The 17,272-nt window shown below is 43.1% G+C and overlaps 1 protein-coding gene across 4 annotated transcripts in view; it reads left to right on the top strand.

Moving 5' to 3' along the window:
- The window catches only part of ccdc125 (coiled-coil domain containing 125), a 29,267-nt gene extending 12,206 nt beyond the window's left edge, over positions 1–17,061 (top strand). For 3 of the 4 annotated variants that reach the window (XM_026188173.1, XM_026188174.1, XM_026188172.1), the window contains 7 exons: positions 4,283–4,368; positions 4,442–4,524; positions 4,601–4,713; positions 5,694–5,798; positions 11,503–11,653; positions 12,467–12,585; positions 12,878–14,032. In XM_026188173.1, coding sequence (XP_026043958.1) covers positions 4,283–4,368; positions 4,442–4,524; positions 4,601–4,713; positions 5,694–5,798; positions 11,503–11,653; positions 12,467–12,585; positions 12,878–13,165 — 945 coding nt within the window. In that variant the 3' untranslated portion in view covers positions 13,166–14,032. Of the gene's footprint in view, positions 1–4,282; positions 4,369–4,441; positions 4,525–4,600; positions 4,714–5,693; positions 5,799–11,502; positions 11,654–12,466; positions 12,586–12,877; positions 14,033–15,837 lie in introns of those variants that run through there. The other variant, XM_026188171.1, reaches the window with a different exon arrangement.
- Positions 17,062–17,272: the final 211 nt, after the last annotated feature.

The following is a 17,272-nucleotide window of genomic DNA, read 5'->3' as shown; positions in this document are numbered from 1 at the left end:
CGGGCTGGCGTGGGTACCCTAGTATTCCCTCGGCTTGCTACCTGTATGTTGTGGATTCTCCCGGTGGATGAGAGGGTAAGCGCCGAATGACTGCTCAGAGTACCCGGCCTTCTTGGGCGGGGTCCTTGAGGGTGCCCCAACTGGGGACTCTGTTGTCCTACTGGGAAACATCAACGCTCATGCAGGCAATGACAGTGAGACCTGGAGGGATGTGACTGGGAGGAACGGGAGCAGCATTTTGTTACAGGACTTATGTGCAAACCAAAGTTTGTCCTTAACATGTTCAAACATAAGGGTGTCCATAAGTGCACGTGGCAGCAGGACATCCTAGGCTGCAGGTTGATGATCGATTCTGTAATTGCATCATCAGATCTGCGGCCATATGTTCTGGACACTCAGGTAAAGAGAGGGGCTGAGCTGTCAGCTGATCACATCCTGGTGGGGAGTTAGATCAGGGGGTGGGGAGGATGCTGGACAGACCTGGCACACATAAACGTATAGTGAGGGTGCGCTGGGAAGGTTGGCAGAGGCTCCAGTCTGCGAGATCTCAAACTCACACCTGCTTCAACAGCAGTTTGAGAGAGACTGGCGAGTCCCACAGTCTTATCCTTGGGATTAATCTTGACAGGGCAGCAGCTCTGATGCACAGGAAGTTTACCGCCTTATCTCCCATTTCAAAAATAACATTGCTTTGTTTTAAGCAATTGAGTTTCAAACTTGGATGTTGACAAAAGATTCAGGTGTTGATCCTACAGAGTGGGAGAAATGGCATATTGTGTGTACATTTCCAATGGTTGATTCAAAAGCCAAGTTGTTTTGTCTGTGTTGACCTTTTTTTGTGGTGAGAGGGAAAAGAGATGGCCTGCTCCCTCAGATAAAGTGCCTCTCAGGGGTATCATTTATCTGAAAAAAGATTTCCACCAAGAAAAAATCTAGGGTTGGTAAGTAAAAAGCAAATTTATAGTCATCCCAGGCAGGTAGACCCTCATCAGCATAACTGGGGAGTCAAAAAGATGAAAAGATGCTGCCACAAAAGACCCAGAATCTCCAATCGAATGTGTCGGTTTAATAATGGCCCCCTCTTGAGTGAAATACATGTCCCATCCAGGATCTGGTAAGACGAGAGACCTCAGAAGGTTTAAGGAGGGTTTCCCCCCCAGCTGTCTCAGGTGTGAGAGCGCCCTATCTGTCTTAACTATCCTGTTAACTCCCCTAACAGGCCACGAAACAGTCCTGCAGCCCTGGTTTTATGTTACACATCTATTCTTGTACAGGGATGACAGACTCGTGCTGTGATGATATAAGTTGGAGAGCCTCCCTCTGCCAGCCCCGCCCCCACTTCCCAAATACCCTGTATGAGATCCCTTTAGAGCTCCCAGTTCTTTGAGCACAGAGATGCCCTTCTCAGTGCACCTCCCGCTGGTTGTGATCCAATCCTTCTGACAAAGATGTTGTGAGGTTGTTCTAGGGTGGCTGTAGCCCAGATGGTAGAGCAGGTCACCTACTGTCTGCTCCAGTCTGCATGCCAAATATTCTTGGGAAAGGTACTAACTCCCATGTTGCTCTCCAGTGCATCCATCAGAATATGAATGGGTATGAAAGTTAGACAGAAAGCACGTAGAAACAGCGTAGAGGTGTAAATGGGTGTGAATGGGTAAATGAGGCAAGTTGTGCTTTGAAAGGAACCTTTTTTTAATCGCAGTGTAGCATCAAGTCAGTAATGGGATGGTGATCAGGTCAGCTATGTAAGTAAGTAAGTAAAATTTATTTATATAGCACTTTTTTAAGACAAAACGCTGTTACAAAGTGCTTCACAAGAAAACATGTCAAACAAACAATATAGCAACATAAAGAAAGTATAAAAGCATATCAAAAAAGCAATAATACAATATAAATATAAAATAAAACAACATGTTACGCATTAACATTTCCCAAATGCCTGTCTAAACAGATGAGTTTTAAGCTGTTTTTTGAAAGAAGCCATCGTGTCGATGGTGCGTAGTGGGGGGGGTAAACCATTCCACAGTATAGGAGCCAGGGTTTGAAATGCGTGATCCCCCTTTGTTTTCAGACGAGTCCGTGGGATAGATAGACGACCGCTATCAGTGGATCTAAGAGTTCGCTTTGGAGAATAGGGCTGGAGAAGCTCCGAGATATAGATGGGGGCCCCACCTTGTAGAGACATAAACGTAAAGGTGAGGATTTTGAACTTATATCTATACTCAACCGGAAGCCAATGCAGGGATTTTAGTATAGGAGTGATATGGGAAAATTTATTGCTATGGGTCAAAAGCCTTGCTGCAGCATTCTGAACCGCTTGGAGCCGATTTAGTGAGGCCTTAGATACGCAGGAAAAGAGTGCATTACAATAATCCAGCCGGGAGGAGATAAAGGCGTGGACAAGCATCTCCAGTTCGGTTGTGGAGACAATAGTCCTGAGTTTGGCAATATTTCTTAAGTGAAAAAAGCAAGAGCGGGTCACGGATTTAACATGGACATCAAAGGACAAAGATTGGTCGAAAATTATCCCAAGATTCCGGGCAGTGGCTTTTATCGACGATGAAAAAGCACCCAGATGTTGACTAATCTGTGGCTTGATATTCTCCGGGGCTAGGATTAAGCACTCGGTCTTGTCTGCGTTCAACTGCAGAAAAGCTATGTAGCAGAGGGGGTTGTTAATCAGTTAATAGCACCAGAGGGACAACAATGAGAAAACCCCCAAAACAGGAAGAGTCTACTGGTGGAGACCACTGACTTTTTTTTCCTCCTGATTTTTCAGATTTTTTTAGTTTTGCATTTTGCAGCGATCACTGTCTCTACTAGTAGCATGAAGCAATACGTGGACCCTACAAAGGTTGCACACGTAGCCCCACTCCTCTAGGATGGCATATGTATACGTACAATGCCAGAAGCTTTGCTCTGTCTCCCATCGAGAGTATGGAGGAGATTCAAGGAGACAGGATGCAACTCTAGAAGAGCTGGACAGGGCCATAGAAGGTCCTTAGCCCATTAGCAGGATCAGTATGTGCTTCTTTCTGCCAGGAGAAACAGGAAGAGCACAGAGCTACAAAATGACCGAAATGAACAGCCGGTGACCGACCAATCAGGACCAAACTTCATGACGTCCTCTAGTGCAGCGGTCCCCAACCACCGGGCCACGGACCAGTACCTGTCTGTGAGTCGTTTGGTACCAGGAAAGAGGCTCGGGTGTGAAATGTATGGTTCTTATCATCAACTCTGTTTCCCTGGGTCTTTTCCAGTTATGAATGAATCTTCTTTTTTTTGGTACTGGTTTCATTTTGTTGTATTTATCCGCGACACCTGAAAGGCCGGTCTGTGAGAATATTTTACAGATGAGAGGAGGTTCACCCTGAGCACATGTGACTGAAGCAATGGAGAAAGACATGTTTATGTAACATCGTTCAGCGTGACTGGTTTGGTGGCATATCCATGGAGTACACAGACCTCTACAGGTCATTAGGTACTGGGATCAAATCCTTGGATCCACAGACATTGTCATATGCTGGTGCAATGATTCCTGTGTTTCTCCTGGTGCATGACGACGCCCGGCCTCATGTGCTGAGAGTGTGCAGGCAGTTCCTGGAGGATGAAGGGATTGACACCATTACCTGGCACCCACGCTTGCTTGGCCTAAATTTAGTAGAACAGCTCTGGGACATTGTTTCAGTTCATCCAGCAGGTATCATCTCAGACGACTCGGTTCAGTGAGGTCCTGGTCTGGAGGAGATGCTGCAGGACACCATCCATCATCTCATTAGGAGCATGCCTGGATGTCATTGGGCATGCACAAAGCACCTGAGAGCCAAACAAACTACCGAGCACTGTTTTGAGTTGCTCAATGAAATTTCAGACTGCTGCATAATTCTTTGATTTTCGAGGTGTCTTTGAAATCTACCCTCTACAGGTTGAATTTCATTTTGATGATGTGGCATCCTTTCATTCTTAACACATTATTCATGTCAGCATAGATATCAGCATGATGTTTTTCCCCTACTGACATCTGAAGTGGTCCTTTTTTTCAGCAGTGTACTAGCAATCCAGCGTTAAATGGGAATTGCTCTCTGAGAGCATTTTTATGTTGTCAAAACAAGCATGAAAACTGTTAAAGTTTAACCAAGTCAAGGAGACGACAGAGTTGATGTGTTTATTGTAACAGACACCAACGTCATCATAGTATCAGAAAGAGTATGAAATGTGGGCGATTAGACTGTACATTTGAAAACTGATCAGAAACTGCAGATAAATCCTTCATCGCTTGCAGGAGGTGAACAGTTTGCAGTGGGAGCTCAGCTTCTCTCAGGCTCAGATGAAGAAATCTGAGCAGTCCTGGGAGCACAAGCACAACAGGTCAGATTAACTCTGCATACACTTCTGTCTCTGGTCTCTTACCTGCATCATAACGCTGCTGCTTTATGATCAGAATGTCAGGTGAGAACAAGATTCTGACTGACAAGTTGCAGGAGATGGAGAGTGAGAGCCAGCAGCTCCGAGCAGAAAACTCTGGTAAATGAGTCCAACACATGTAGATGCTTGTATAAGTTATATGTGATGCAGAGGGTTAACGTGTGTCTGTCTGCAGCCTTGAAGCGACAGTACGTGGAACTTCTCTCCATGCTGAACGTGAAGGAGCAGAGAATTTACCAAGCCACCAAACCTCAGTACAGCCTGGACACCGAGTCAGGTGTTCTGGAGGTGAGAGACGATGGGGGAGGTCGCTGGGTGGGATAGCACGCTGTGATTCTCAGCAACACAAAAGCTGCTTAAAGCATTTGTGCTGATTTGAATGTTGTTATGGCTCATCTGCTTTCTAGCATTGACTCTTTGATGCAGGAAGTCACAAACCGATCAACATCAGCACAGCTTGACTCTCTTCCATGTACACTTCTGAAGCTCGTGTAAAAACAGCTTAATTTTGATCTGTAATCGTTCATTTAGGAACGGAACAAGAATTTACCCTACCAAAGAGCACAGCAGGGCCAGTAATAGGTAAGGGTTTGTACACCTCAGCATCTACACCCAAATCTGTGAATGCAATGAGAACGAGGCGACATAGGGTCGATGTCATAGATGTGTCTGCTAAGAATCTCGGAGCAGTTTGACTCTCGGTGACCTCGACCTCAAGGTCAAGCTATCTGAAAGGTTTGTGGATACAAAGACTCGAGAACGAGGTGATTTGAAATGATACCATAGGTGTGTCTACGAGGAGGGCGAGGGTCCACACCAAACATCATATCAGAAACAATAAGACCTTCACACTGTTTACCTGAAGCGTGTTTACTGATTGCATGTGTTGTTACACTGAAAGGTGAATGTGTTGTCATTTGTGTTGAACAGCTATGATGAAATAAAGTTTGTAGCCCCTCACTTAATGCTTTAAAGCAATAAATAAGATCAAATATAACAAGTAAGTCGTTATGTAGTGAATAATGATCAAATAACAAACAGTTTTGCAGTTATAAGTGTAACTGTAGCAGGAGACCACGCTACCACATACAACAGGTAACCAGGCTGCAGCTTCCAGGTGTTTCACTAAATAAGAGGAATACGTTATTAGATGCACAGCTGGTGTGTGATCACTCCCTGAACCACTCTGCCACAGCTGGGCACCACAGTTAATTATCATTAACTTGCACTTGTACTCAGTCGTATCCTTTCTAATCTCTGTTTTCCAGTTGACTGTACTGGGAGCCTGCCAGTGTGCGTTTGATACTGAACCGTGTCCATGTAGTCGGACTGCTGCTGCCAGCAGGAAGCAGTTGGTCCAGTTACAACAGGAGGTAAACGTCATGTAACTCTGTCACTGCACCAAGTTCCAACTTTTGTTCTATTCGGGTCAGTTATTATCATCTATGCATCGTTCAGTTTGATTCATGGATTTAAAAAATGTTGAATAATCAAAATATTGGTTTTGGAACTGGTTAAAAATATAACAACAGCTCGTGTCAGAACAAACGACCAAACATCCTCCAGCTTCTGTCTCCTGAGGGGCTCCAGGCAGGGATGCCCACTCTCCCCTTCACTGTTTGCAGTTTTTATCCAACCACTAGCAGCAGCAGTTAGACAGGCTGCAGTAATGAAGGGCATCAGATGCAAGAATGTAGAACATAAAGTCAGTCTCTGTGCAGATAATGTGTTGCTTTCACAAACCAATCTCTCTGAGATAGTCACGCTAATAAACTCTTTTTCAAGAGTTTCAGATTATTCAATAAACTGGTTAAAATCTGTAGTTCTTCCGTTGAATTGCTCCTTCCATAATTCTTCTTCTGCCCCACTGCAATCTGGAAATATTAAATACTTAGCTATTAATGTTTCTACTAAGCTTGCAGATTTAACTAAATTAAACCACATCCCAGTTCTAAAGAAAGTAGGAGACGATCTGGCTAGATGGAAATCTCTACCCATATCACTCATGGGAAGGGTCGCTGCAATAAAAATGATTGTCTTGCCAAAAATAAATAAATTATTCTCACTGATCCTGAGTGAACCATCACCAGACTGGTTCAGATCTCTGGATTTGTCCATTTCTAAATTCCTTTGGAAAGATAAACCCGTGTATCAGATTAAAAACACTACAAAGGACCAAGGACAAAGGACTAGATCTGCCTAACTTTCAACAACACTTCTTAGCCCACAGGCTTCATCTCAGGATGGTTTAAACACACCCTCTTAGATGAGCCCTGGGCAGATGTAAAACTTTGCACTAATCCAGAGATTTCAGACCATTTATCAGCTCAAACATCAAACGACATGATGCTTTAAAAGCATCAACATCAGCTCTTCTCTGACAGCATGGTGGGAGTTTGTAACAATGACGGAGTCTTCATGCAAACGCCTATCTGGAACAACCCTGACATACTACAGAACAATGATATGATAAACTCCCAGATTGGAGTTGTAAACCCCACCCCAACCAATCACAGCAGATGGCCCCGCCCCTCCCTGAGCCTGGTTCTGCTGGAGGTTTCTTCCTGTTAAAAGGGAGTTTTTCTTTCCCACTGTCACCAAAGTGCTGCTCATAGGGGGTCATATGATTGTTGGGTTTTTCTCTGTGTTATTGTAGGGTCTGCCAATATAAAGCACCTTGAGGTGACTGTTGTTGTGATTTGGCGCTGTGTAAATAAAACTGAATTGAAAATAAAGGAATTAAATACTTGGAACATATATTCAAAGGAACAGATATTATTCCGTTTGGCAGTAGTTATACAAAATGTGTTTAACAAGAAAAGACTTCAGAATATCAACTAATTAAATCTATAGTAAAAAAAGAAATTTAAGCCTGGTCAAGTCAAATTACAACTACCACCAAGTGCGGTATAATTCCTTAATTTCAAACCCCCTAAATTACTGTCTAACATATATAGGACACTCTATAAAATCAATGAATCAATATGCCCTCCTGTTGCAAATGGGAGGCGGATCTATCAGTCAGCTTAGACCAAAACTTCTGGTCTCAACATGTTTAAAACCTTTCAAGTGATTAGAAATCTACAATTACAATACGCAATACTACACAGAGTGCACCACACAGGTTAGCAGATGTTCAGCAGGGGTTTTACAACAACTGCTTACACTGTCAAAACAATATACATGACAATTGCATCCACGCTCTAGGTTCAGAGGTTTTGGTGAAGGATATGTGAAGACTTATCAGAGTGTCTGAAATGCAGCATTCCAGCCTCCCTTTTAGTTTGCTTATTGGGCAACTTATTATGTCCCTGTGGAGATGAATACAGTCCACATGGCTCTCACTGTCCTCATGACGGTCCTCATGAACTGGTGCACCAGGCCTCCCCCGGCACCTGATCCAACTCACCATCAGATAGTGATCAGTCGACAGCTCAACCCCTCTCTTCACCAGAGTGTCCTGCACACTTGGTCGCAGCTCTGATGACACAATTACAAAGTCATTCAATCATGATGTTCATTATGGACAAACTGTAACAAAACGGCGCTCGGGTTCAGATCCAGGAGGCTGTCCAGGTCTCACTATCATCGCCCAGCGTTGAAGTCTCTCAGTATGACAGAGTCCCCAGGTGGAGCACCCTCAAGGACCCTCTCAAGGACCCTGCCCAGGGACTCCAAGAAGGCTGTGTACTCTGAACTGTCGTTTGGCGCACAAGCACAGACGACAGTCAGGACTCGTTCCCTGACCCAAAGGCGAGAGAACAAACCCTCTCATCCACTGGGAGAAACCCCAACATACAGGCAGCAAGCCGAGGGGATACTAGGATACCCACCCCACCGCCTCTCACAAAGGGCAACTCCTGACGGAGACAGAGTCCAGCTCCCCTCCAGCAGACTGGTTCCAGAGCCCGAGGTGTGCTTGAGGTGAACCTGACGCTTTCTAGCCGGTACCTCTCAGCCTCACACACTAACTCCTTCCCCATCAGAGAGGTGCCACTCCATGTCCCAGTCGCTAGTTTTGGTAGTCGGGGATCAGCACCCCAGGGCCTCCACTCCTGGCTGATAAGGTAGCGATTCACGCTACCTTATCAGCCAGACCAGGGACAACGAGCTTCCCCAGTCCCCCAAACCCCTGACAGGCCATCACCCTCCTCCCCCTCCCTTTCTCCCTCCTCCCCACACCTGAAATTCACTGAGGAGATGATGGAGCGGTTCAGTGCTGGGCTCAGATCTACCCCCCGGCCCTTTTTGTCCCCCATAAACCCCCCAACAGAGCAGCCAAAGGTTCGTCATCGAGCCCCACCCTCAACAGAGCAATCGAAGTCACATTGCCCAGCCTCGCCCCCCTTAGTTCCTCCTTACCACCTTCATGCTCTGTCTCCACAGTCTGATGTGTGATGTGTGGAGGGTCCGGGCTGTGAGGATTATGGCAGTGATGACTTTTCCCAGGAGAAGCTGGGACCCTGTTTACTAGAAGGTTTTAAAATCTCTGTACTTTCAGGTGACAGGAGACATGTGGCCTGGTCAAAACACAGAGAGCTGCACTCTAAAAGATCTTTAAACATAGTAAACATACCTCGTGTGCCACAGACTGCTCCCAAACACGAGGGGACAAGTAATACCTCTAAAACACTTAAGTTGGCTTTATTAAACGTTAGATCTTTAGCTGGGAAAACATTTTTAATTAATGATTTAATCACTGAGCACAGCCTTGATTTTATGTTTTTAACTGAAACTTGGTTGGACCAAAGTAACAGTGGAGCTGTTCTCATCGAGACGACCCCTCCTAACTACAGTTTTATCAGTGAGGTCAGGGCGAGCAGGAGAGGAGGAGGGGTTGCTGTCTTATTTAATGAATCATTTCAATGTAAGCAGCTATCTCCTGGAAGTTTTCAGTCTTTTGAATATGTGGCTTTACAGCTGAAGGCCCCATCCAAAGTTGTGTTTCTTAATGTTTACAGGCCTCCCAAATACTGCACAGACTTTTTTAATGACCTCAGTGAACTGCTGTCTGTGATCTGTGTTGATTTCGACTGTGTAATTATTGTTGGGGATTTTAACATCCATGTTAAATCCAGAGCAGTTTCAGTGCTGTGGTTCTGTCTGAATACAGACAGAACCACAGCACTGAAACTGCTCTGACCAAAGTGTTTAATGACATATGTCTGAATACAGACAGTGGAAAAATGTCAGTCCTAGTTTTACTGGATCTCAGTGCAGCATTTGATACAGTTGACCACAACATATTACTCAAACGACTGGAGAACTGGACAGATCTCTCAGGAACTGTACTAAACTGGTTCAAAACATACGTAGAAAACAGGAAATACTTTGTATCAATAGGTAACTTCACATCTGAGCAGACAAGTATCACATGTGGAGTTCCCCAAGGTTCCATCTTGGGACCCCTTCTGTTTAACATTTACATGCTCCCACTGGCACAGATTATAAAGAACAACAAAATAAACTATCACAGCTATGCAGATGACACACAAATATATATCACAATGTCACCAGGAGACCGAGGCCCTGTACAGGCTCTTGGTAAATGCATTGAGGAAATCAATGACTGGTTGTGCCACAATTTTCTCCAGCTAAACAAAAACAAACTGAGGTAATAGTCTTTGGCGCCAAAGAAAAACGATTACAGGTCACCAGAGAACTTCAATCTATACATCTAAAAACCACAAACCAGGCGAGAAATTTGGGTGTAGTGATGGATGCAGACCTAAACTTAGAAAAACACATTAAGACAATAACAAAGTCAGCTTACTATCACCTCAAGAATATTTCAAGGATAAAAGATCTGATGTCTCAACAGGACCTGGAAAAACTAGTCCATGCATTCATCTTTAGTAGGCTTGATTACTGTAACAGCATCTTTACAGGTCTACCTAAAAAATCAGTCAGACAACTACAGCTCATTCAGAACTCTGCTGCTCGAGTCCTCACTAAGACCAAAAAAGTGGACCACATCAGTCCAGCTCTGAGGTCTTTACACTGGCTGCCTGTCCGTCAGAGGATAGACTTTAAAGTTCTGATGCTGGCCTATAAAGCTCTGAATGGTTTAGGACCAAAATACATCAGTGACCTCCTGACCCAGTATGAACCTTCCAGATCCCTCAGGTCATCTGGATCCGGTCTTTTATCAGTTCCCAGAGTCAGAACCAGACACGGAGAAGCTGCATTCAGCTTTTATGCTCCTTATATCTGGAACAAACTCCCAGAAAGCCTCAGATCAGCTGAAACACTCAGTTTATTTAAATCCAGGTTGAAGACTCACCTGTTCTCAGCTGCATTTGAATAAAGCACCAAATCCACACTTTAAGCTTAAATTTCAAAACTTACATTTAACTACTGATTTTATCTACTGTTTTTTAATCAATTTTAAATCATGCTTTTTATTGTTTTTGTTTTTTAATGTCTCTGTAAAGCACTTTGAATCACCTTGCTGTTGAATTGTGCTATATAAATAAACTTGCCTTGCCTAATATACATATACAGAAGATCATTCAACAGCTACTGATTAAACTCAGATGAGACATGAGTCTTAGCATACATCAAACCTAATAAATCAACATACAAACCACATTATTAACATGATCAGTCACCATATTATGACTCACACAAGGAGGTTTTTGTATTCCTGTGATTCCTGGTTGGTGGTTGGACAGCACGTCCCTGTCTTAAGAGGGCAGACCTGGCAACATATGACATTACTGGAGTTTAGCAAAGTCCAACATTTTCAAAAATTAGATCTCCCCTCATTGGTCTACTATCATTCAAACTTAAAGGAAGCCTTAATATTTAGGAACAGTCATCTCTTCTTATTCCAGAATTTGGTTTCCTTTCTCTTCTTACTCGCTTAAATATATTTGAATAAGATATTCTCCCCAGGACCCCTCAGAAGGGGGGCGTCCCAGTTTTTGTTTCATCTGTTGTCTTTATCGAGGTTTTCTCTTGAGTGTCAGTCATTAAGTAGTTCCTCTTGCACTCGGTGCACCGTGTTCAGGGTACATCTGTGTCCACTGTAATGTTTACCGTGGTGTGAAGCGTTAGTGTTTGTATGTTTTACAGCTGGATGCTCAGCGCTTAAGGAAAGAAGAGGCCTTGATGGTTGCAGATGCTTTTCGCATCGCCTTTGAACAACAGCTGAGGAAGCGAAGTGAGGAGTTCCTGCTCGTAGCCGAGGCCAATATTAAGAAATCAAATCACTCTAAAGCTGAAGGCAAGTCTGCTGTCAACATAACGTCCTACACTAACTGGATCGTTTGCTTTTGGACTGGTTCTGGGTCTTCTATAGCACCTTTCTACTCTTCTGAGCACTAAGAATTTTACACAACTTGTGCATTCACCCACTCACACACCAACTAACATTCACACGCATTCATCCTCCGATGGATGCTAGCAGATGTACATAACATTTTCTCAAAAATAAATTATGAGCATTTATTAAATAATAATGCTCCATAAATAAAAGAAAACAATGTTGTTTTTGTGCATAACAAAAAGCTCACAATTATTAGGTGTTCACACAGCTGGTCAGAGAAACGACTCTCCCCCGACCCACACAGAATCAGCTGCAATAACTAAAGATACACATGGACTTGATTTATTATTTTAGGTGAAAAAATAAAAATAGTGCACAAATACTTAACAAGGTACTAAAGAAGTACAAAGACAAACACTGAAACCCCCCAAAAAGCTCAGAACAGAAGCTGCCACTGATGCGCCTCTCGTGGCAAAGCAAAAACTAACTTGTGTATTGAAGCCACGCAAATTTGACCTCCGTTCAAAATAAATGTCGATTTTTTTCCGTGGAATAACTTTGGACAAATCAGACACAGTCACTGATGGAAGCAGTTTGTTTTAAGTGATAGTAATTATGCAGAGGACGGTGGACATTACGCTCACTTGTCTTCATTTGTCTGTTCGGACATCAAAGCTAAAGGAAGCTGGCACGGGAACGTTTGCACTGCGACAGTGAAAACGATGTAAACAAATCATGATACAAATGCTTCTCAATCTGTTTTGTCTACAGGTGCCAACAAGAGTCCTTTAATAAGTGTAAGTAAGAGGCTGAAGGCATTGCTCCCCTCTGGTCTGGAGATGAAGATGCCTGATGAACATTTAGAGACTCTCTACAAGCTGCTGGACTTGGTTAGTATCTCGTCTAAGATCTTGTTGTCGTGAGAAAGAAAGAGATCGAGGCCCCACCGCTGCTCAGCTTCTTCTGCAAAAATATTTCTCTGTGATAGAACGGTTTCATCAAGAAATGTTAATTTATAGAAAAACTCCGAAAATTTAAATACAAATGCTCGTCTGTAACCTGACAACGAAAGAAGTCCACTAGTGACCAACCGTCTGCAACAAAGTGATGTGCAACAAGCTCTGTGGGTGGGCCTTTGTAACAAATGTTATTTGACTTTTAATACTGTGTTTTCTGGTGTAGCTGAACGACAAGGAGGAGGCCCTGGCCCACCAGAGGAAGGTGAGCATCATGCTAGCCCACAGCGCTGAGGAGCTGCAGAGACAGTTGCATATGGGTTCCAGTTGCCAGCTGCAGGACCCACCAGAACCCAGGATTCAACAGAAGCAACCCCAAGCTCCACTGGAGAACCAGAGCCAGTCTCAGAAAACATCTGAGACATCAGAACCTGAGGTTGAAGTGTCATCAGAGTGCAAACTCCACAGTCCACCACAGCTCTCTGAGTCCAGGACAGAATCAGAGGGTGTGTGAGGCTCATCAAAGACTAGCAGTAAGGTACTGGCTAATTACAGGAGCTGCAGCCAGTTATCGTCCTGATCTCCCCACATGAGGAAATACACTGAGGGTTCTGTCTGAGCACTCGGGCTTTACGCTGAAGTCCCAAACTGTGACAGGTTCATTTGTGACCTGTCCAGAGTATACCCCAGTCCTATCATGGCTGGAGATGCATTATATGTTGCATTGCATGTTCATCCAATATTATAATTTTATCTTAGTCTGTAAAATCAATTGCTTACACAACACATAACACAACATCAGCTCTTTGCAAGCATTTGAAACCAAGGCTAGCGACGGCCCAGAGTGGCGTTAATGTCTCCTAAGCAAAGCTCTGCCATCCCAGCCAGGCAGGCCGTCTGATTATCAACCTGCCTGTTATGCAGTCAGCCTCATAGAGCTGAGATAGACAAAAGTACTGGGCTACCTCGTTGCCTTTGAATTCAGGTGTTTAATTCCAGATCTTAGCCACGCCCTCTGCCTTTATATTTCATCCTAGAGTCTTTCTCACTGAATTTGAGGGTGATACTGTAAGGTTTGATCCATGATCAAAAATTTCTTCCTCCTAAATGGTCTCTAATCAGCTGTGAGTTGTGTAATTGCAGAGTGAAAGTGGAACCACACAGTCATGAAATGACAGCATGCAGGAAGTTACAGAGCAGGTTCAGCGAGTGCTGCGATGCCCACTGTGTAAGCGTTGCTGTGTCAGTGACGCGTGAGCTCTCCTGGCATGCATATGAACAACATGCAGGAGTGTATGCAGCTGCTGTAGGTGTGACACGTAGGCTCTGGGGCCATCGTGGCTCAAGAGTTGGCAGTTCGTCTTGTAACCGGAAGGTTGCCGGTTTGAGCCCCGGCTCGGACAGTCTCGGTCGTTGTGTCCTTGGGCGAGACACTTCACCTGCCGCCTGCTGGTAGGTGAATGTGAGAGTGAATGAATAGTGGAATTGTACAGCGCTTTAAGGGACCTCGAAAAGCGGCATATAAATGCAGTCATTATTATTATTAGTGTGAATGCTTGAAAAGCATTCACAGTATTGTTGTTGTAATCTTTATTATTATTATTATATTTTATTCTGTATTCCGTACGTTTTTTGTAATCCTACTCCTTCAAAACCGTTCAACTTAGAAAAACCATTCCAACACCGTTAGATTCCTATTCTTTTGGACAACACTGCTTCCATTTTTCATATTTTTAACATTTATATTTTTAATTTTATTCAACTTTATTCAACAAAAATTTATAATGTATTTCAATGGGGAGACCCTTCAAATCCTCATTCAACTTACTCATTTTTAAACTCTTACTACTTCCACATACATTGACATAGAGCCACCATTCAAACTTTAAAACGAAGACAAGACATTCAACTATTCAACTTGCATTTATCTTTTCAATATCTAGTATACTTTTTCTTCAGTTCCAGTTTAAGTTTCATGATGTTTTTTCACCCGTTTCAGAGTTTATAATGGGTGTGTATGGGACGGAATGTTGGGGCTAGAGTGAGACAGCTCAACTGCTAGAGTGAGAGGAGCAAAAAAATTAATCTTAAAATCTTTTTTAAAACTGCTGCTGTGTCCACAGCGTTTGCTCTACATGTATGATTTTACCCTCAAAACGTAGCCATGGCGGTCCTCTTTCATCCAATGTGTTTACTATTGTACTAGGTGTTATGGTTCTTTCATAAATGTCACCAATGCACAGCCTCCTCCCTCCAACTCTTCCATAGACTCTAATGTTAAAATGGCTCAGAAGGTTGGTTTGAAAATCAGAAGAGCATGGTGTCTTTCCACTGTCACCACGTCCATATAATAAACTCCACAGGCATGAAAACTGAGAATTCGGTAGACTAGAAGCTGCTGTCGCTCACGGTGAAAGAATTTTGTCAATACGACTTGTACTTTTAATTTGGGAACGATTTGTTTCGGCCTGACTTTTCTGTTCATTTTAAGCAGCAAAAGTGAGGCGCATGTCTGTGTACGTGTGTATGGAGCCATTGGGTGCAGTCACTATAGCAACCAGGCTCACACCTGCCTGCTTAACGAGCTCTGCCTGCCACTGTACCAAGATTCATCTTAAACACTTCTCTTTCAACTGCTGCTGTGTCCACAGTGTTACAGCCATCATTTTACCCTCAAAACGTCGCCATCGTTGTTCTTTTTCCAACATCTTGTCTTTCAAAGCTCAGAGATGTAAACTTTTTAAACTGTGTGGATCAAAGTGGAGGGATCACATTTGAGTCATTCAGTGATTCAAAGAATATGACCTTTTAATATTCATTCAGATGTTTTCTGACTCTAAATGTTCTTTTCTCATTTCTTAGGTTTTTCTAATTTACAATTAAAACATTTTCAGTTTTTTTCCAACTCCTTCTTCTGTGTAACCTTCAGCTTTTAGCAGTTCAGCACTTTTGTTTTCAGGTTAAATTCGTTTTTTTTTTTTGTTTTTTTTTAATCTCATTCAATATTTTTAACTCAAAATTCAGCAATTAATTCATTTCAGTGCATACATTCAGATTCAAGCATTCACACTGCAGTTTCTTCAGAAAATGCACTTTCTAGTTATTATTATTCTTGTACTGTTGTCCACGTTGCATCTGTGCAGATTCTAAAGCATGCTGTGGCTTCTCCTCTGCTCACACACAAAGGTCAGCTGGGAAACACTGGGTCCTGCTATGATGTTATTTTGACACTCACCACCTACTTAAGCATTGTTGTACAGACCATGTATCAACAAGCTTGAGTGTTGGCTTGGCTTCCAAAGTCCCCACGTCCCGATCCAGTCGAGCTACAGATCAGGGATCGAGTCCATGCCTCGACAGGACAGGCAGCTACAGAGAGGCACCAACACAATATGAGGCAGGTGGTTCAAACCTGACCAGTGTAGGTTAAAGCACTGAGAACAAACAAGGAAAATGAACATACATGAAAACTCGATTATGATCTGGACTTTGGCTGATTCCTACAATCGAAAACACGTGTTTGGGTTGCTGGATCAGCTGTTCAGGTGAAGGACCGGTTTGTTTTTAAGCTGGAAGATGACATCTGTCGTTTAACCTGAAACTGCAGCTCAGGAAGTAACCAGCAGAGGGCAGTGTTTGTGTGTGCGTCTCTGTGCGTTCATGGCTGTGGTACCTGCAGCTTCCAGCTTTGTGTCACTGAGCTAACACTGTGTTATTGACATCTCTGTTCATCTTTACAAAATATCAGTACTGTAACCCTGAGATATCGACATTACAGTTTAATTTAATGCAAAGAGACGATCGTTTATGGTGGATTTCAAACTAAAAACAGTCAAAATGTTTTTATTATAGTTTCCAAAAATGATAAGTGAACCATGTGATACTCAACCACAGATGTTTGTTCCTGACAGCATGAACATGTCGTTTAGTTCCTCATCATGGTGCCACATACTTTGAGGTACCCGTCACTACACCCGAATAACAGCTGACTCTGCCCGTTTCATTGGTTTTTACATTTATATTTACACCAAAGGAAAGACGAGTTACAGCCCTGCATTTCTCAAACTGCTTCACTGATTCCTCATTTTTGCTGATAACGACTTGCACATAGTTCAGTATACACCAGTGCAAACTGACTTTGTGGATTTTAACCATTGAAACATGTGAAGTTGACTGTTTTTACATTTGTATGAAGTATACATGTCTTCACAAAGAGCGCGGTGGAGTGATTTTCAGCTTTGAAATTAATTACTGTTAAAGTAAAACTTTGAAGGATTGGAGAGCGAGCAGTGAAACCTGTAATCTCCAAATCTGTATTAAAATGATTTGAACAGAGAAAGAATCAGAGAAGTACAAAAAAAGAGCTTTCAGGGGTTAAAACTCTGATACGAACCTCGTGCAAAAGATGTTATATGTATAAATATATGCATGTGTGTGTCTCTCTGAGACGTTCACAGCACATCTTGTTTGTGTACAAAGTAAATCAATAAAATAAATGTTTTTCTTGACTCTTTGCTCGAAGTTCCAGCTGCTGCTTCAGCAAATGAAGCCAATAAGACAAATGTCAGTCATCACAGTTCACCAGTGACACCAGTGACTGGATTCTTTAATCAGCCTGTGA

This window comes from Astatotilapia calliptera, chromosome 12, assembly GCF_900246225.1.
Source record: "Astatotilapia calliptera chromosome 12, fAstCal1.2, whole genome shotgun sequence".
In the NCBI taxonomy this organism is placed as follows: Eukaryota; Metazoa; Chordata; class Actinopteri; order Cichliformes; family Cichlidae; genus Astatotilapia; species Astatotilapia calliptera.
This window is presented reverse-complemented; position numbering and strand designations above follow the sequence as displayed.